This window comes from Bombina bombina, chromosome 1 (genome assembly GCF_027579735.1).
Source record: "Bombina bombina isolate aBomBom1 chromosome 1, aBomBom1.pri, whole genome shotgun sequence".
Classification (NCBI taxonomy): domain Eukaryota; kingdom Metazoa; phylum Chordata; class Amphibia; order Anura; family Bombinatoridae; genus Bombina; species Bombina bombina.
Genome location: NC_069499.1, coordinates 1,290,876,899 through 1,290,893,262, shown reverse-complemented (window position 1 = coordinate 1,290,893,262; position 16,364 = coordinate 1,290,876,899). Strand labels below are relative to the sequence as shown.

The 16,364-nt window shown below is 40.3% G+C and overlaps 1 protein-coding gene across 1 annotated transcript in view; it reads right to left on the bottom strand.

The window, feature by feature from the left end:
* Positions 1–16,364, bottom strand: part of CEP89 (centrosomal protein 89) — an 805,336-nt gene that overhangs the window by 472,737 nt on the left and 316,235 nt on the right. The window contains exons 12-13 of the mRNA XM_053701611.1: positions 1,393–1,508; positions 356–536 (exon numbers count right to left, since the gene is read on the bottom strand). Coding sequence (XP_053557586.1) covers positions 356–536; positions 1,393–1,508 — 297 coding nt within the window. The remainder of the gene's footprint in view (positions 1–355; positions 537–1,392; positions 1,509–16,364) is intronic.

The window sequence follows — 16,364 nt, the reverse complement described above, 5'->3', positions numbered from 1 at the left end:
CCTGTAGATAATCCTGAGACTGAAGAGAATGGGCCAGAAATTTCAATTTAATTATTTTTTCTTAGGAGGCAGAAAAAGTTTTGAATAGTCTTAAACTGAGCCCCTAAAAACTGCAAATCTTGAGATGGCTGTAGGTGACATTTCTTTAACAGCCGACAATGCTGACATAGATAATGAAGAATTTAATCCTGATTGAATTCTGCTTGTTCTCTTGAACTTGCAAGAACCAGGTTATCATCTAAGTAATGAGCTTTGGCGAAGGTCCTTGGAAATTATAGTGAAGCAGATCAAAAGGTTTTGTTATTTTACAGAATGTTGTTTCAGCGTCCACCATTACAGAACGTAAAAAACATACCTTTTTAATTCATCCATCATAGCAAGATGATCGTCTACTGATATTTTTCCAGCTGTGTTGGCTTTTAGCTCATCACACTTAAAATACAAAGCTTCCTGCTGCTTCTTAGATTCCAACAGTTCTTCTTCTTGACTCTTATTCTTTGCTTCTAAAACCATTAGTTGCTTTGTTATGCGAGACACTGTAATTACAAAAAGAAGAAATATGCATTTATTTAAATGATTCCACTTTAGAAGACACTACTGCATATTAACATAATTTATAAGTCATACAGTACTTCTAATGAGTTTCAAATTGATAGCATAAGATAACAATGCAAATACATATTGGGCTCAATGTACTAATGCTGCTTTTGAGCACATGCGTGCCTACTTTCTGCAATATAAGAAGCAGGTTTTTTACACACTCCACCACCTGTGAGTTGGTGGATAGAAATCACCCTGAACGTGTTAATTTGGGGCGATTCACAGGCTCTTCTCTCACACAGTTGTTAATTGTGTTGTAATGATCATAAGGCAGCAGACATTGTCCACTGCCAATTCATTGCAATGCTGTGCAGACATGTTCCCAAGCCAGGATCCTTCTCCACACCGTGGGCTCCATTAAATATTGAAAAATATACCTAGCTAATGTAGACTCAAAAGCAGAAATGCATTACTGGGAGCTAGCTGCAGATTGGTTGCTGCAGACAGATCGCTCTTCTCATTTGTTCACAGACGTGTTCAGCTAGCTTCCAATAGTGCATTGATGCTTCTTCAACAAAGGATACAAAGAGAATGAAGCAAATTTGAAAATAGTACATTAGAAAGTTCTTCCTATATCTGTATCATGAAAGAAAAATGTGGGGTTTATGTCTCTTTAAGAAAACAGGTGTATTTCTATGAGTTAGTTCTAATGTTGGCACAAATGTATTAAATCGTTTGTTTTTTATCATCAAACAAATTTACAAATAACTTGAATCTAACTCGCAAAGAGCTAGGCACCTCTAATGCAAATGAATGGAACTTGCTGCAAATAATAACAGATATTGTATTCACCTTCCTGAATGTGACGGTTCTGAATGTCCTTTGCTTTTGATTGTTGTACCTCAAGTTGTTTCATCAACACTTCATTCTCTTCTAAGACAAGCTGTGCTTGACTTTGTATTAACTGCCTATTGATGAAAAATACAGAAGAAACATTGCTCAGATAAACCAGGAATCATTTAAGTGGACAAAAGACAAAAATGCTTTATTTCAGTCAATCCATATAGCTTGTGCCAACCCTTATTTTTTTCCTGGATATCCATAAAAACACAGGCTAACACTACATATTTCAAAACTAACAGTAATGCAATACAAAATCTTTGGCAACTAAATTACATAAATAAAAAATTGTAATTGTTAGTGGGGGGTCAATAATTTGTAGAACTCAAGTTGCAATAACAAAGCTAAAGTATTGCTTTAGCCGGTTCTGAAAATAAAAATGATGAATAAAAAACATAATTTATGTAAGAACTTACCTGATAAATTCATTTCTTTCATATTAGCAAGAGTCCATGAGCTAGTGACGTACGGGACATACATTCCTACCAGGAGGGGCAAAGTTTCCTAAACCTCAAAATGCCTATAAATACACCCCTCACCACACCCACAATTCAGTTTAACGAATAGCCAAGAAGTGGGGTGATAAGAAAGGAGCGAAAGCATCAAAAATAAGGAATTGGAATAATTGTGCTTTATACAAAAAAATCATAACCACCACAAAAAGGGTGGGTCTCATGGACTCTTGCTAATATGAAAGAAAGTGAATTTATCAGGTAAGTTCTTACATAAATTACGTTTTCTTTCATGTAATTAGCAAGAGTCCATGAGCTAGTGACGTATGGGATAGCAGATACCCAAGATGTGGAACTTCCACGCAAGAGTCACTAGAGAGGGAGGGATAAAATAAAGACAGCCAATTCCGCTGAAAAAATAATCCACAACCCAAATCAAAAGTTTTAATCTAAATAATGAAAAAAACTGAAATCATAAGCAGAAGAATCAAACTGAAACAGCTGCCTGAAGTACTTTTCTACCAAAAACTGCTTCAGAAGAAGAGAAAACATCAAAATGGTAGAATTTAGTAAAAGTATGCAAAGAAGACCAAGTTGCTGCTTTGCAAATCTGATCAACAGAAGCTTCATTCCTAAAAGCCCAGGAAGTAGAAACTGACCTAGTAGAATGAGCCGTAATCCTTTGAGGCGGGGACTTATCCGACTCCACATAAGCATGATGAATCAAAGACTTTAACCAAGACGCCAAAGAAATGGCAGAAGCTTTCTGACCTTTCCTGGAACCAGAAAAGATAACAAATAGACTAGAAGTCTTTCTAAAATCTTTAGTAGCTTCAACATAATATTTCAAAGCTCTTACTACATCCAAAGAATGTAAAGATCTCTCCTTTGAATTCTTAGGATCAGGGCACAATGAAGGGACAACAATTTCTCTACTAATGTTGTTAGAATTCACAACCTTAGGTAAAAATTGAAATGAAGTCTGCAACACCGCCTTATCCTGATGAAAAATCAGAAAAGGAGATTCACAAGAAAGAGCAGATAACTCAGAAACTCTTCTAGCAGAAGAGATGGACAAAAGGAACAAAACTTTCCAAGAAAGTAATTTAATATCCAGAGAATGCATAGGTTCAAACGGAGGAGCCTGTAAAGCCCTCAGAACCAAATTAAGACTCCAAGGAGGAGAGATTGACTTAATAACAGGCTTGATATGAACCAAAGCCTGTACAAAACAATGAATATCAGGAAGATTAGCAATCTTTCTGTGAAAAAGAACAGAAAGAGCAGAGATTTGTCCTTTCAAAGAACTTGCAGATAAACCTTTATCCAAACCATCCTGAAGAAACTGTAAAATTCTATGAATTCTAAAAGAATGCCAGGAGAACTTATGAGAAGAACACCAAGAAATGTAAGTCTTCCAAACTCGATAATAAATCTTTCAAGACACAGATTTACGAGCCTGTAACATAGTATTAATTACTGAGTCAGAGAAACCTCTATGACTAAGAATCAAGCGTTCAATTTCCATACCTTCAAATTTAATGATTTGAGATCCTGATGGAAAAATGGGCCTTGAGATAGAAGATCTGGTCTTAACGAAAGTGTCCAAGGTTGGCAACTGGCCAGCCCAATGAGATCCGCATACCAAAACCTGTGAGGCCATGCTGGAGCCACCAGCAGTACAAACGAACGTTCCATTAGAATTTTGGAAATCACTCTTGGAAGAAGAACTAGAGGCGGAAAGATATAGGCAGGATGATAATTCCAAGGAAGCGACAACGCGTCAACTGCTTCCGCCTGAGGATCCCTGGATCTGGACAGATACTTGGGAAGTTTCTTGTTTAGATGAGAGGCCATCAGATCTATTTCTGGAAGTCCCCAGATTTGAACAATCTGTAGAAATACCTCTGGGTGAAGAGACCATTCGCCCGGATGTAACGTCTGGCGACTGAGATAATCCGCTTCCCAATTGTCTACACCTGGGATGTGAACCGCAGAAATTAGACAGGAGCTGGATTCCGCCCATACAAGTATCCAAGATACTTCTTTCATAGCTTGAGGACTGTGAGTCCCACCTTGATGACTGACATACACCACGGTTGTGACATTGTCCGTCTGAAAACAAATAAACGATTCTCTCTTCAGAAGAGGCCAGAACTGGAGAGCTCTGAAAATCGCACGGATTTCCAAAATGTTGATTGGTAATCTCGCCTCCTGAGATTCCCAAACCCCTTGCGCTGTCAGAGATCCCCATACAGCTCCCCAACCTGAAAGACTCGCATCTGTTGAGATCACAGTCCAGGTTGGATGAACAAAAGAGGCCCCTTGAATTAAACGATGGTGATCCAACCACCAAGTCATAGAAGATCGAACATTGGGATTTAAGGATATTATTTGTAATATCCTTGTATAATCCCTGCACCACTGGTTCAGCATACAAAGCTGAAGAGGTCTCATGTGAAAACCAGCAAAGGGGATCGCGTCCGATGCAGCAGTCATGAGACCTAGAATTTCCATGCAAAAAGCTACCGAAGGGAATGACTGAGACTGAAGGTTTCGACAAGCTGAAACCAACTTCAGGCGTCTCTTTTCTGTTAGAGACAAAGTCATGGACACTGAATCTATTTGAAAGCCCAAAAAGGTTACCTTTGTCTGAGGAATCAAAGAACTCTTTGGTAAATTGATCCTCCAACCATGTTTTTGAAGAAACAACACAAGTTGATTAGTATGAGATTCTGCAGAATTTAAAGACTGAGCAAGTACCAAGATATCGTCCAAATAAGGAAATACCGCAATACCCTGTTCTCTGATTGCAGAGAGAAGGGCACCGAGAACCTTTGAAAAAGATCCTTGGAGCTGTTGCTAGGCCAAACGGAAGGGCAACAAACTGGTAATGCTTGTCTAGAAAAGAGAATCTAAGAAACTGATAGTGATCTGGATGAATTGGAATATGAAGATATGCATCCTGTAAATCTATTGTGGACATATAATGCCCTTGCTGAACAAAAGGCAGAATAGTCCTTATAGTCACCATTTTGAATGTTGGTATTCTTACATAACGATTCAATATTTTTAGATCCAGAACTGGTCTGAAGGAATTCTCCTTCTTTGGTACAATGAATAGATTTGAGTAAAACCCCAGACCCCGTTCCAGAACTGGAACTGGCACAATTACCCCAGCCAACTCTAGATCTGAAACACATTTCAGAAATGCCTGAGCCTTTACTGGGTTTACTGGAATGCGAGAGAGAAAAAATCTTCTCACAGGAGGTCTTATCTTGAAACCTATTCTGTATCCTTGAGAAACAATGTTCTGAATCCAAAGACTGTGAATCGAATTGATCCAAATATCTTTGAAAAATCGTAACCTGCCCCCTACCAGCTGTGCTGGAATGAGGGCCGCACCTTCATGCGGATTTGGGAGCTGGTTTTCACTTTCTAAAAGGCTTGGATTTATTCCAGACTGGAGAAGGTTTCCGAACAGAAACCGTTCCTTTAGGGGAAGGGTCAGGCTTCTGTTCTTTATTCTGACGAAAGGAACAAAAACGATTAGCAGCCCTGTATTTACCTTTAGATTTTTTGTCCTGCGGCAAAAAGGTTCCTTTCCCCCCAGTAACAGTTGAAATAATAGAATCCAACTGTGAACCAAATAATTTATTACCTTGGAAAGAAAGAGAAAGCAAACTTGACTTAGAAGTCATATCTGCATTCCAAGATTTAAGCCATAAAGCTCTTCTAGCTAAAATAGCTAAAGACATATACCTGACATCAATTCTAATGATATCAAAAATGGCATCACAAATAAAGTTATTAGCATGTTGAAGAAGTTTAACAATGCTATAAGCATTATGATCTGACACTTGTTGCGCTAAAGCCTCCAACCAGAAAGTTGAAGCTGCAGCAACATCAGCCAAAGAAATAGCAGGTCTAAGAAGATTACCTGAACATAAATAAGCTCTCCTTAGAAAGGATTCAATCTTCCTGTCTAAAGGATCCTTAAAGGAAGTACTATCCGCCGTAGGAATAGTAGTACGTTAGCAAGAGTAGAAATAGCCCCATCAACTTTAGGGATTTTATCCCAAAATTCTAATCTATCAGATGGCACAGGGTACAATTTCTTAAACCTTTGAGAAGGAGTAAATGAAGTACTCAGACTATTCCATTCCCTAGAGATTACTTCTGAAATAGCATCAGGAACTGGAAAAACTTCAGGAATAACTACATGAGGTTTGAAAACCGAATTTAAACACTTAGTAGATTTAGTTTCAAGAGGACTAGACTCCTCCATATCTAATTCAATTAACACTTCTTTAAGTAAAGAACGAATAAACTCCATATCAAATAAATATGAAGATTTATCAGTGTCAATATCTGAGGCAGAATCTTCTAAACCAGATAGATCCTCATCAGAAACAGATAAGTCAGAATGATGACGGTCACTTAAAAATTCATCTGAAATATGAGAAGTTTCAAAAGACCTTTTACGAGGAATAACAGACAGAGCCTTCCTAATAGATTTAGAAAAAAAATATTTTACATTAACAGGAACATCCTGAACATTAGATGTTGAAGGAACAACAACAGGTAATGGATTATTACTAATGGAAACACAATCTGCATTAGAAAGTTTATCATGACAGTTATCACAAACAACAGCCGGAGGAACAGTTACCAAAAGTTTACAACAGATGCACTTAACTTTGGTAGAACCAGCATCAGGCAGCGTCTTTCCAGAAGTAGATTCTGATCCAGGGTCATGTTGAGACATCTTGCAATATGTAATAGAAAAAACAACATATAAAGCAAAATTATCAAATTCCTTAAATGACAGTTTCAGGAATGGGAAAAAATGCCAAATGAACAAGCCTCTAGCAACCAGAAGCAATGAAAAATGAGACTGAAATAATGTGAAAAAAAGGTGGAGACAAGAATGACGCCCGCATTTTTTGGTGCCAAAAATGACACCCACATTATTGGCGCCAAGTACAACGCCTATATTTTTTGGCGCCAAGTATGACGCCACATCCTGTGACGCCGAAAAAAACGACGCCCACAGTTTTGGCGCAAAAAACGTCTGAACGTCAAAAATGACGCAACCATACACAAACTTCCGGCGTCAATTAGGGCGCCGGAAATGACAAAATTTTTGCGCCAAAAAAGTCAGCGCCAAGAATGACGCAATAAATTTAAGCATTTTCAGCCCCCGCGAGCCTAACAGCCCACAGGGAAAAAAAGTCAATTGAAAAAAATTCTTTTAAGGTAAGAAAAAAATATTCCATTTGCATTATCCCAAATAATGAAACTGACTGTCTGAAAATAAGGAATACTGATTATCCTGAATCATGGCAAATATAAGTTTAAACACATATATTTAGAACTTTACATATAAAGTGCCCAACCATAGCTTAGAGTGTCATAATAAAATAAGACTTGCTTACCCTAAGACACTCATCTACATATAGTAGACAGCCAAACCAGTACTGAAACGAGAATCAGTAGAGGTAATGGTATATAAGAGTATATCGTCGATCTGAAAAGGGAGGTAAGAGATGAATCTCTACGACCGATAACAGAGAACCTATGAAATAGATCCCGTAGAAGAAGACCATTGAATTCAAATAGGCAATACTCTCTTCACATCCCTCTGACATTCACTGCACTCTGAGAGGAAAACCGGGCTCCAGCCTGCTGCGAAGCACATATCAACGTAGAATCTAGCACAAACTTACTTCACCACCTCCATGGGAGCCAAAGTTTGTAAAACTGAATTGTGGGTGTGGTGAGGGGTGTATTTATAGGCATTTTGAGGTTTGGGAAACTTTGCCCCTCCTGGTAGGAATGTATATCCCATACGTCACTAGCTCATGGACTCTTGCTAATTACATGAAAGAAATGTATAACAAATAATATAGGTTAAGAATAGAATTTAACTATGTGTTAAATTTACTATTACTTTAAGTGCCCTCTGCACTTGTAAAACTAGGAGTGTGCCCATACTTTTGTATAGAGATATCGTCTACGTGAGTATTTATCAAGAAGCTGGCACTGAGCGTAGGTTCCTTATCCTTGTGTGCAGAATCAACTGCGTTTTCTTTACGCCCCTAATTTTAACCAGGTCAATTTTCCAAGTCGGCTCCTCTTATGTGTTTTTCAAGTTAGGCAGGGCTCATGCCTCACCAGTAATAGGTGGTGACTTTAACTCCACATGGGACCCTGCATTAAATGCCTACCGAAAGGTAAGATACTTGGTGGTGCCATGTTAATTGCTTTGTCACAATTGTTTTAGGATATTATGTGTCAATATCATTTTAATGATGTGTGGAGGTTTATGCACTCTTAACCTAAAGTATAGCTTCTACTCTAAGCTTCTTAACATCCTTTGTGATTCGTGGACCCTGGATAAACTTGAATCAAAGCAAAGTGTGCGCTGGTCAGGTAAAAATAAAAAGCTACTCTATTTCAAAATATTACAAATGAAACTGAAATAGTGTTTGTACAGGTCTGCCTGATTGACAGTCTATGAGCTTTTTATTTTTACCTGACTAGAGCACACATTTCTTTGATTGAATCCTGTGTGGTCAGAGGGCTGTATGCCTTTGTAGTGATGCACCTTGCAGAAGTGTGGCCTTACCCCAGAGCTGACTGAAACACTTGTGTGCGAACATGCTGTGTCTCCCTAGATAAAGTTCAGTTTAGCTCTATCTTGACCTGTAGTATTTATACACAAGTGATCATTAACATAGGGGGAACCTAATCAACCTTCACAATATATTCAATTAATCAGCAATTTAAATGTCCACATCTACTGCTTTAATTCAACAGAATTTAATCCGTCCCTCAATATGCTCTTCTGCAATACAAGACAGAAGGCGCTTCCTTGTGCAGATCAACAGTTAACTTCGGATATCATACAATCTGTGCAGCAATCAATATACTCACAAATGGAGCATTACCCTCTTGTGCTGTTAGTGGAAGATTGAGAAATCACAGTGTCCCAAAGGGATAAGTCCCACTGCCTCAGACCATCAAACACAGGCCACTTTCTTAAATCAAAGTTTGTATAAAACTATTTATTAAAAAAATTAAAACAAATTAAAACAAGAGGGATTGTTACACTCCCCTCTACAAAGTAGCAAAGCTTTTACCAGCTGTTAGGGTGTTTAATCAGGCATGAACTACTCAAACAAGCAAAACCATTTTAAAGCCAGATAATCCAATCACCAAACTTGCAGAACAAACCACCATTATTAATCAAATACAGAGGGGTGACCCTCATGGCATATTATATGTCATAGTGTTTGCATAGGTGACCTATGCAAGTTTGTGCGTGTGTATGTATGTATGTATGTATGTATCATTTCTTTAATGATTCAGATTGAGCAGGCAATTTTAAGCAACTTTCTAATTTACTCCTATTATCAAATTTTCTTCGTTCTCTTGCTATCATTATTTAAAAAGCAGGAATATAAAGTTTAGGAGCCGGCCCATTTTTGGTTCAAAACATGGGTTATGCTTGCATATTTGTTTGCTAAATGTAGCTAACAATAAGCAAGCACTATCCAGGGTGCTGGTGGCCAGGAGATGAATTCCCACAATTAAGGAATTTCGTGGACTATCATCACCTGAGAAAGAAATGTGGATTTTATTTACCTTTAAGGTTATTTAAAGTTTGCAGAGCCGAGTCAGCCACAGTTAGGTTTCATTTTAGTGGTGGTAGCTTGTGAATAAGAATACACATAACACTGATCTCTATAGGACATAAAGTGGATATAAAAAGTCTACACACCCCTGTTAAAATGTCAGGTTTCTGTGATGTAAAAAAATGAGACAACGATAAATCATTTTAGAACTTTTTCCACCTTTAATGTGACCTATAAACTGTACAACTTAATTGAAAAACAAACTGAAATCTTTTAAGTGGAGGGAAGAAAAAAAAAATAATAATAATAATAATAATAATAATAATAATATGGTTGCATAAGTGCACACTTATAACTGGGGATGTAACTGTGTTTAGAATTGAGCAATCACATTCAAAATCATGTTAAATAGGAGTCAGCATACACCTGCCATCATTTAAAGTGCCTCTGATTAACCCCAAATAAAGTTCAGCTGCTCTAGTTGGTCTTTCCTGAAATTTTCTTAGTCGCATCCCACAGCAAAAGCCATGGTCCACAGAGAGCTTCCAAACCATCAGAGGGATCTCATTGTTAAAAGGTATCAGTCAGGAGAAGGGTACAAAAGAATTTCCAAGGCATTAGATATACCATGGAACACAGTGAAGACAGTCATCATGAAGTGGAGAAAATATGGCACAACAGTGACAATACCAAGAACTGGACGTCCCTCCAAAATTGATGAAAAGACGAGAAGAAAACTGGTTTGGGAGGCTACCAAGAGGCCTACAGCAACATTAAAGGAGCTGCAGGAATATCTGGCAAGTACTGGCTGCGTGGTACATGTGACAACAATCTCACATATTCTTCATATGTCTAGGCTATGGGGTAGAGTGGCAAGACTAAAGCCTTTTCTTACGAAGAAAAACATCCAAGCCAGGCTACATTTTGCAAAAACACATCTGAAGTCTTCCAAAAGCATGTGGGAAAAGGTGTTATGGTCTGATGAAACCAAGGTTGAACTTTTTGGCCATAATTCCAAAAGATATGTTTGGCGCAAAAACAACACTGCACATCACCAAAAGAACACCGTACCCACAGTGAAGCATGGTGGTGGCAGCATCATGCTTTGGGGCTGTTTTTCTTCACCTGGAACTGGGGCCTTAGTTAAGCTAAAGGGAATTATGAACAGTTCCAAATACCAGTCAACATTGGCACAAAACCTTCAGGCTTCTGCTAGAAAGCTGAACATGAAGAGGAACTTCATATTTCAGCATGACAACGACCCAAAGCATACATCAAAATCAACAAAGGAATGGCTTCACCAGAAGAAGATTAAAGTTTTGGAATGGCTCAGCCAGAGCCCAGACCTGAATCCGATCGAAAATCTGTGGGGTGATCTGAAGAGGGCTGTGCACAGGAGATGCCCTCGCAATCTGACAGATTTGGAGTGTCTTTGCAAAGAAGAGTGGGCAAATCTTGCCAAGTCAAAATGTGCCATGCTGATAGACTCACAAGCAAAAAGACTGAGTGCTGTAATAAAATCAAAAGGTGCTTCAACAAAGTATTAGTTTAAGGGTGTGCACACTTATGCAACCATATTATTTTATTTTTATTTTTTTTTCTTCCCTCTACCTAAAACATTTCAGTTTGTTTTTCAATTGAGTTGTACAGTTTATAGGTCACATTAAAGGTGGAAAAAGTTCTGAAATGATTTATCTTTGTCTCATTTTTTACATCACATAAACCTGACATTTTAACAGGGGTGTGTAGACTTTTTATATCCACTGTATCTTACAGTGGCCATGGTCAGTACCCCCTTATAGGTTTGGTTATATGGAACAATGATAAGGAGACAATTTTTGTCTGCTTTCATACAGCACAATGCCAGTTAAGCAGTGTGGGTCTGTGGTGATATAGCTTTACAAAAACAGAAATGCTACATACAATTTGCTTTACATCTAAACAGGCTAAGGTGCATGCACATTTCTTGAACAATATATATATATATATATAAACGAAAAAACAAAAATCATCAGCATTCTCCCTAGGACCTATTTAATAGACACACCACCCAGATGATTTTATTGACCACCTGTCTAAAACTGAAGCCAATAGTAAACTAAAATAAGCAAATATTGTTTTGAATGTTTGTTACAGAAATCATATTTAAATGACATTACAGTGATAAAAGGTGCATGTTCAAATTCTTTAAAGCATGTCAATTTATAAATAGCAATGCTGCAAAGTAACATTTATTTACTTCCCCATAACCAAAAAGATAGGGACGTCGAAGTAGCCTTCTGCCCCTTACTCTTCCCCGAATAGACAACAAAGAGGAAGATTGTCTTAACTCCTTAGTAGGCTAAAGATAGAACTTAAAGGCGATGAAGAAGGATTAGGACACAATGAAGGAACCACAATCTCCTGATTGATGTTGCGATCTGACACAACATTAGGAAGAAAACCTAAATTTAGTACGTAAAACTGCCTTACCTGCATGAAAAATTAGATAAGGGGGCTCACATTGCAAAGCAGAGGATCTCAGAAACTCTGCGCACATAGGCAATAGCCAATAAAAAGAATCTTCCAAGATAACAATTTAATGTCAACGGAATGCCGAGGCTCAAACGGAACCTGTTGCAAAACCCAAAGAACAAGATTTAGGCTGCAAGGAGGAGCCCCAGATCTAAACACAGGTCTGATCCTAATCAGAGCCTTAACAAAGGATTGCACGTCTGAAAGCTCAGCCAGTCTCTTGTGCAATAAAACCGACAGGGCCTAAATCTGTGCCCTCAGGGAACTAGCAGAAAGGCCCTTCTCCAGCCCATCCTGGAGAAAAGATAAGATTCTGGCAACCTTAACTCTGTGCCAGGAAAAAACATGCTCTTCACACCAGAATAAGTAGGTCCCCCACACCTTGTGGTAGATACACAGAGTAACTGGTTTACGAGCTTAAATAAGAGTATCAATGACATTCTCAGAGAAACCTCTCTTGGCTAAGACTAAGCGTTCAATCATCACACAGTCAGCCTCAGAGAATCTATATTTTGATGAACAAATGGACCTTGTATCAGCAGGTCTCTGCGACAAGCTAACTTCCACGGAGGAGATGAGGACATACCCACTAGATCCGCGAACTTCGTCCTTCGCGACCACGATGGAGTAATCAGGATTACTGATACCCGCTCCTGCTTGATGCGGGCCACCACTCGAGGAACAAGCAGTAATGGAGGAAAAAGATATAGGAGTTTGAACCTCCAGGGCACTGCTAGTTCATCTATTAGATCCGCTTGGGGATCCCTCGACCTTGACCCGTACCTGGGTAGCTTGGTATTGAGAAGGGACGATATGAGATCTATCTCCGGCGTCCCCCACTTGTTGCATATCTCTGCAAACACCTCGGGATGGAGAGACCATTCCCCTGGATGGAAGGATTGCCTGCTGAGAAAATCCGCATCCCAGTTGTCCACACCAGGAAAGTGGATCACTGAGAGCAAACAGCTGTGGGCCTCTGCCCACTCCAGAATCTGAGATACTTCCTTCATTGCCAAGGAACTTCTCGTTTCCCCTAATGGTTGATGTAAGCCACCGAGGTTATATTGTCTGATTGAAATCTGATAAACTGGGACGAACCCAGAAGTGGCCAAGCCTTCAAGGCCTTGAAGATTGCCCATAATTCCAAAATATTGATTGGGAGGGAGGGAGGACTCCTCTTGAGTCCACAACCCCTGTGCCTTCCTGGCACCCCAAACTGCTCCCCATGTGGATAGGCTTGCGTCCGTAGTCACAATCTCCCAGGATGGTCTTAAGAAGCATGTCCCTCGGGACAGATGATCTGGACAGAGACACCAAGAGAGTGGTTCTCTTGACCGGCTGTCTAATACAATCTGTTGAGACAGATCTGAATGATCGCGTTCCACTGCCTCAGTATGCACAGTTGTAAAGGTCTGAGATGGAACCTGGCAAAAGGAATGATGTCCATGCAGGACACCATGAGATCAATCGCCTCCATACACTGAGCCACAGAGGGACTCAAGGAGGTCCGGAGGGCAAGACATGCCGAAGTTAGCTTGCAACATCTCTGGTCTGTTAGAAATATCCTCATGGATATGGAGTCTATTATAGTACCCATGAATTCCACCCTGGTACTTGGGATAAGAGAACCCTTTTCAAGTTTATCTTCCATCCATGTGATTGAAGAAGACTGAGAAGGGACCTCAAGAATTCTTCTGCATGACGAAAGGATGCTGCTTGCACCAGAATATCATCCAAGTATGGGGCTACTGCAATACCCCGAGTTCTGGCAACGGCTAGAAGAGCCCCTAGAACCTTTGTAAAGAATCTTGGAGCAGTAGCTAGGCCAAACGGAAGGGCAATGAACTGGAAGTGCTGGTCCAGGAATGCAAACCTCAGGAACTGAAAGTGTTCCCTGTGGATTGGAACATGAAGGTAAGCATCCTTCAGATCTATAGTGGTCATAAACTGCCAAAGAGAAAAAAAGGTGAGTCGGGGTCACAGGTTTGAACCTGGGGCACCGACTCACCTTTTTTTCTCTTTGGTCGTTTTGGATGTTTTTGCAGACTGAAAGGAGGTCTGCAGGCGGTTTGCGGGGAGCGCCGTATTCGGCTGCTGTGTATGGAGTAGTTCGTATTGGTTACACCTGGTGGTGACGTGGAGGCAAGGGGAGGAGTCACCCGAAGAGGAAACAGACCGGGACTTGTTTGTGCAGCGTTAGCAGAAGACAACCGGCGGACTGAGAGGTACTGTGTTCCCATAGAGGAGTGTTTATCTGTACTACAGTGTATCCCCTTGGCTGTTTCTTGTTGATTGTGCCCACGATTATCATACACTGTTTGAGCGCTATAGTAGGGAGTGCTGGGGAAGTGGTCATAAACTGGCCTTCTTGAATTAAAGGAAGGATGGACCTTCTTGTCTCCATCTTGAAGAAAGGGACACTGAGAAATTTGTTTAAGCACTTTAAGATACAGAATTCGGCAGAAAGTTTCATCCTTCTTTGAGACAACGCAAAAGGTTTGAATAAAACCCCAAACCTCTTTCTTCGATAGGCACCGGGACAACAACTCCTAAGGAGGATAGATCCCGAAGACACCCTAGAAAGGCATCCCTCTTTTCTGGTCTGGTAGACAGATTCGAGAGAAGGAATCTGCCCCTTGGCGGATGAGATTTGAAGTCTATCTTGTATCCTGAGATACCACCTCCAGAACCCACGGATCCTGTACGTCCTTGAACCAGGCGTCTGAAAAAAGAGACAGTCTGCCCCCTACACGATCCGATCTTAGATTGGGAGGCCACCCCTTCATGCCGCTTTGTTTTCGGCGGGCTTCTTATTCTGCTCGGATTTATTCCAGGACTGAGCCGGCTTCCAAGTACTCTTGGGTTGCTCAGGCTTGGAGAAGGATTGTTGTCTTGCGATTTGTCAGAACGAAAATTAAAAGATTGTCGTCCCTTAGACTTGTTCTTCTTATCTTGCGGTAGGAAGGCACCCTTGCCTCCGGTAATCGTAGAAATAATGGAGTCCAGGCCTGGACCAAATAAAATCTTTCCCTTGAAGGGAAGAGAAAGGAATCTGGACTTAGAAGTCATATCCGCAGACCAAGACTTCAACCAGAGCGCCAGGTGGGCTAGGACCATAAAGCCAGAGGCCATTGCATTTAGGCGAATACTATGCATGTTCACATCACAGATATTAGCAATTCTCAGAGCTTTAATTCTTGAATATCCTTGAGGGGAGACTCCACCTCAATGAGTTCTGACCTCAAAGAGTCGCACCAGTAGGTAGCTGCTCCGGAAACCGCGGCAACTGCAGCCGCCGGTTGAAACAAAAATCCTGTATGTTGAAACATCTTTGTCAGAAAGGTTTCCATTTTCTTATCCATCGGCTCTTTGAACAAATTACTATCCTTAAGAGGTATAGTAGTACGTTTAGCAAGCATAGAGATAGCACCATCCACCTTAGGAATGGAGCCCCACAAATCCAGTTGAGTGTCTGGAACCAGGAACAACTTTTTAAAAGTAGACAAGGGGGAAAAGAAGAACCAATTATTTTCCATTTGTTCTTAATAATGTTCGCCATTCAAAGGAACTTTCCTGTCTTCGTAAACTCCGTCTAATATAGGTATCATAGGTTCTTCAGGCAGCGTGACCTCTGGAACCTCTAACGTAGACAGAATCTCCTTCAATAAAAAAACGCAGGTCCTCAATTTTAAATCAAAAGGACAATTCCTCCGCAGCAGGAGGCTTAGACGCTAAGGACTCCAACCCAGAAAGTTTACCCTCTGATCATCATCGGATAACTGGGACATAATAGCTGAATCCGATAAATATTTAGATGACTCCGGGTCAGGAGAGCTACGTTTAACCTTTCTCTTGCGTTTGATAGAGCGAGGTAATGCACTGAGGGCCGCAGATACCGCCATTTGTAACTGTGCGGCAAAGTCCGCAGGAAGAAGGCCCCCTCCGGATGGAGGATTAGATGTGCTATGGGTAACTGCATGTGGAGTGGATAATGTAGCAAGGGTAGTAATCTCAAGGGACGCAGAGTTGTGAGAGGTAGACGGCTCAGAGGGACTAAGAGCCGTAGCAGGCTTGTCTCCCTTCTTAGACGTTATAACAGTGTTAAGGCATGTGGAACATAATTGAGTGGGTGGGAAAACCACGGCCTACTCACAATATAAACAGGTATGATTTAGTACAGAAGGAGTACCTTCTAACATGTCAGAGTCCTCCATAGCTCCATAGCTCAGATTATACCCACAGAAGGACACAAATAAAAAAGTTTTTTATTATAGAAAACTGCACCTTTATACTCCCAATGGTTGGGGCACTCACCACC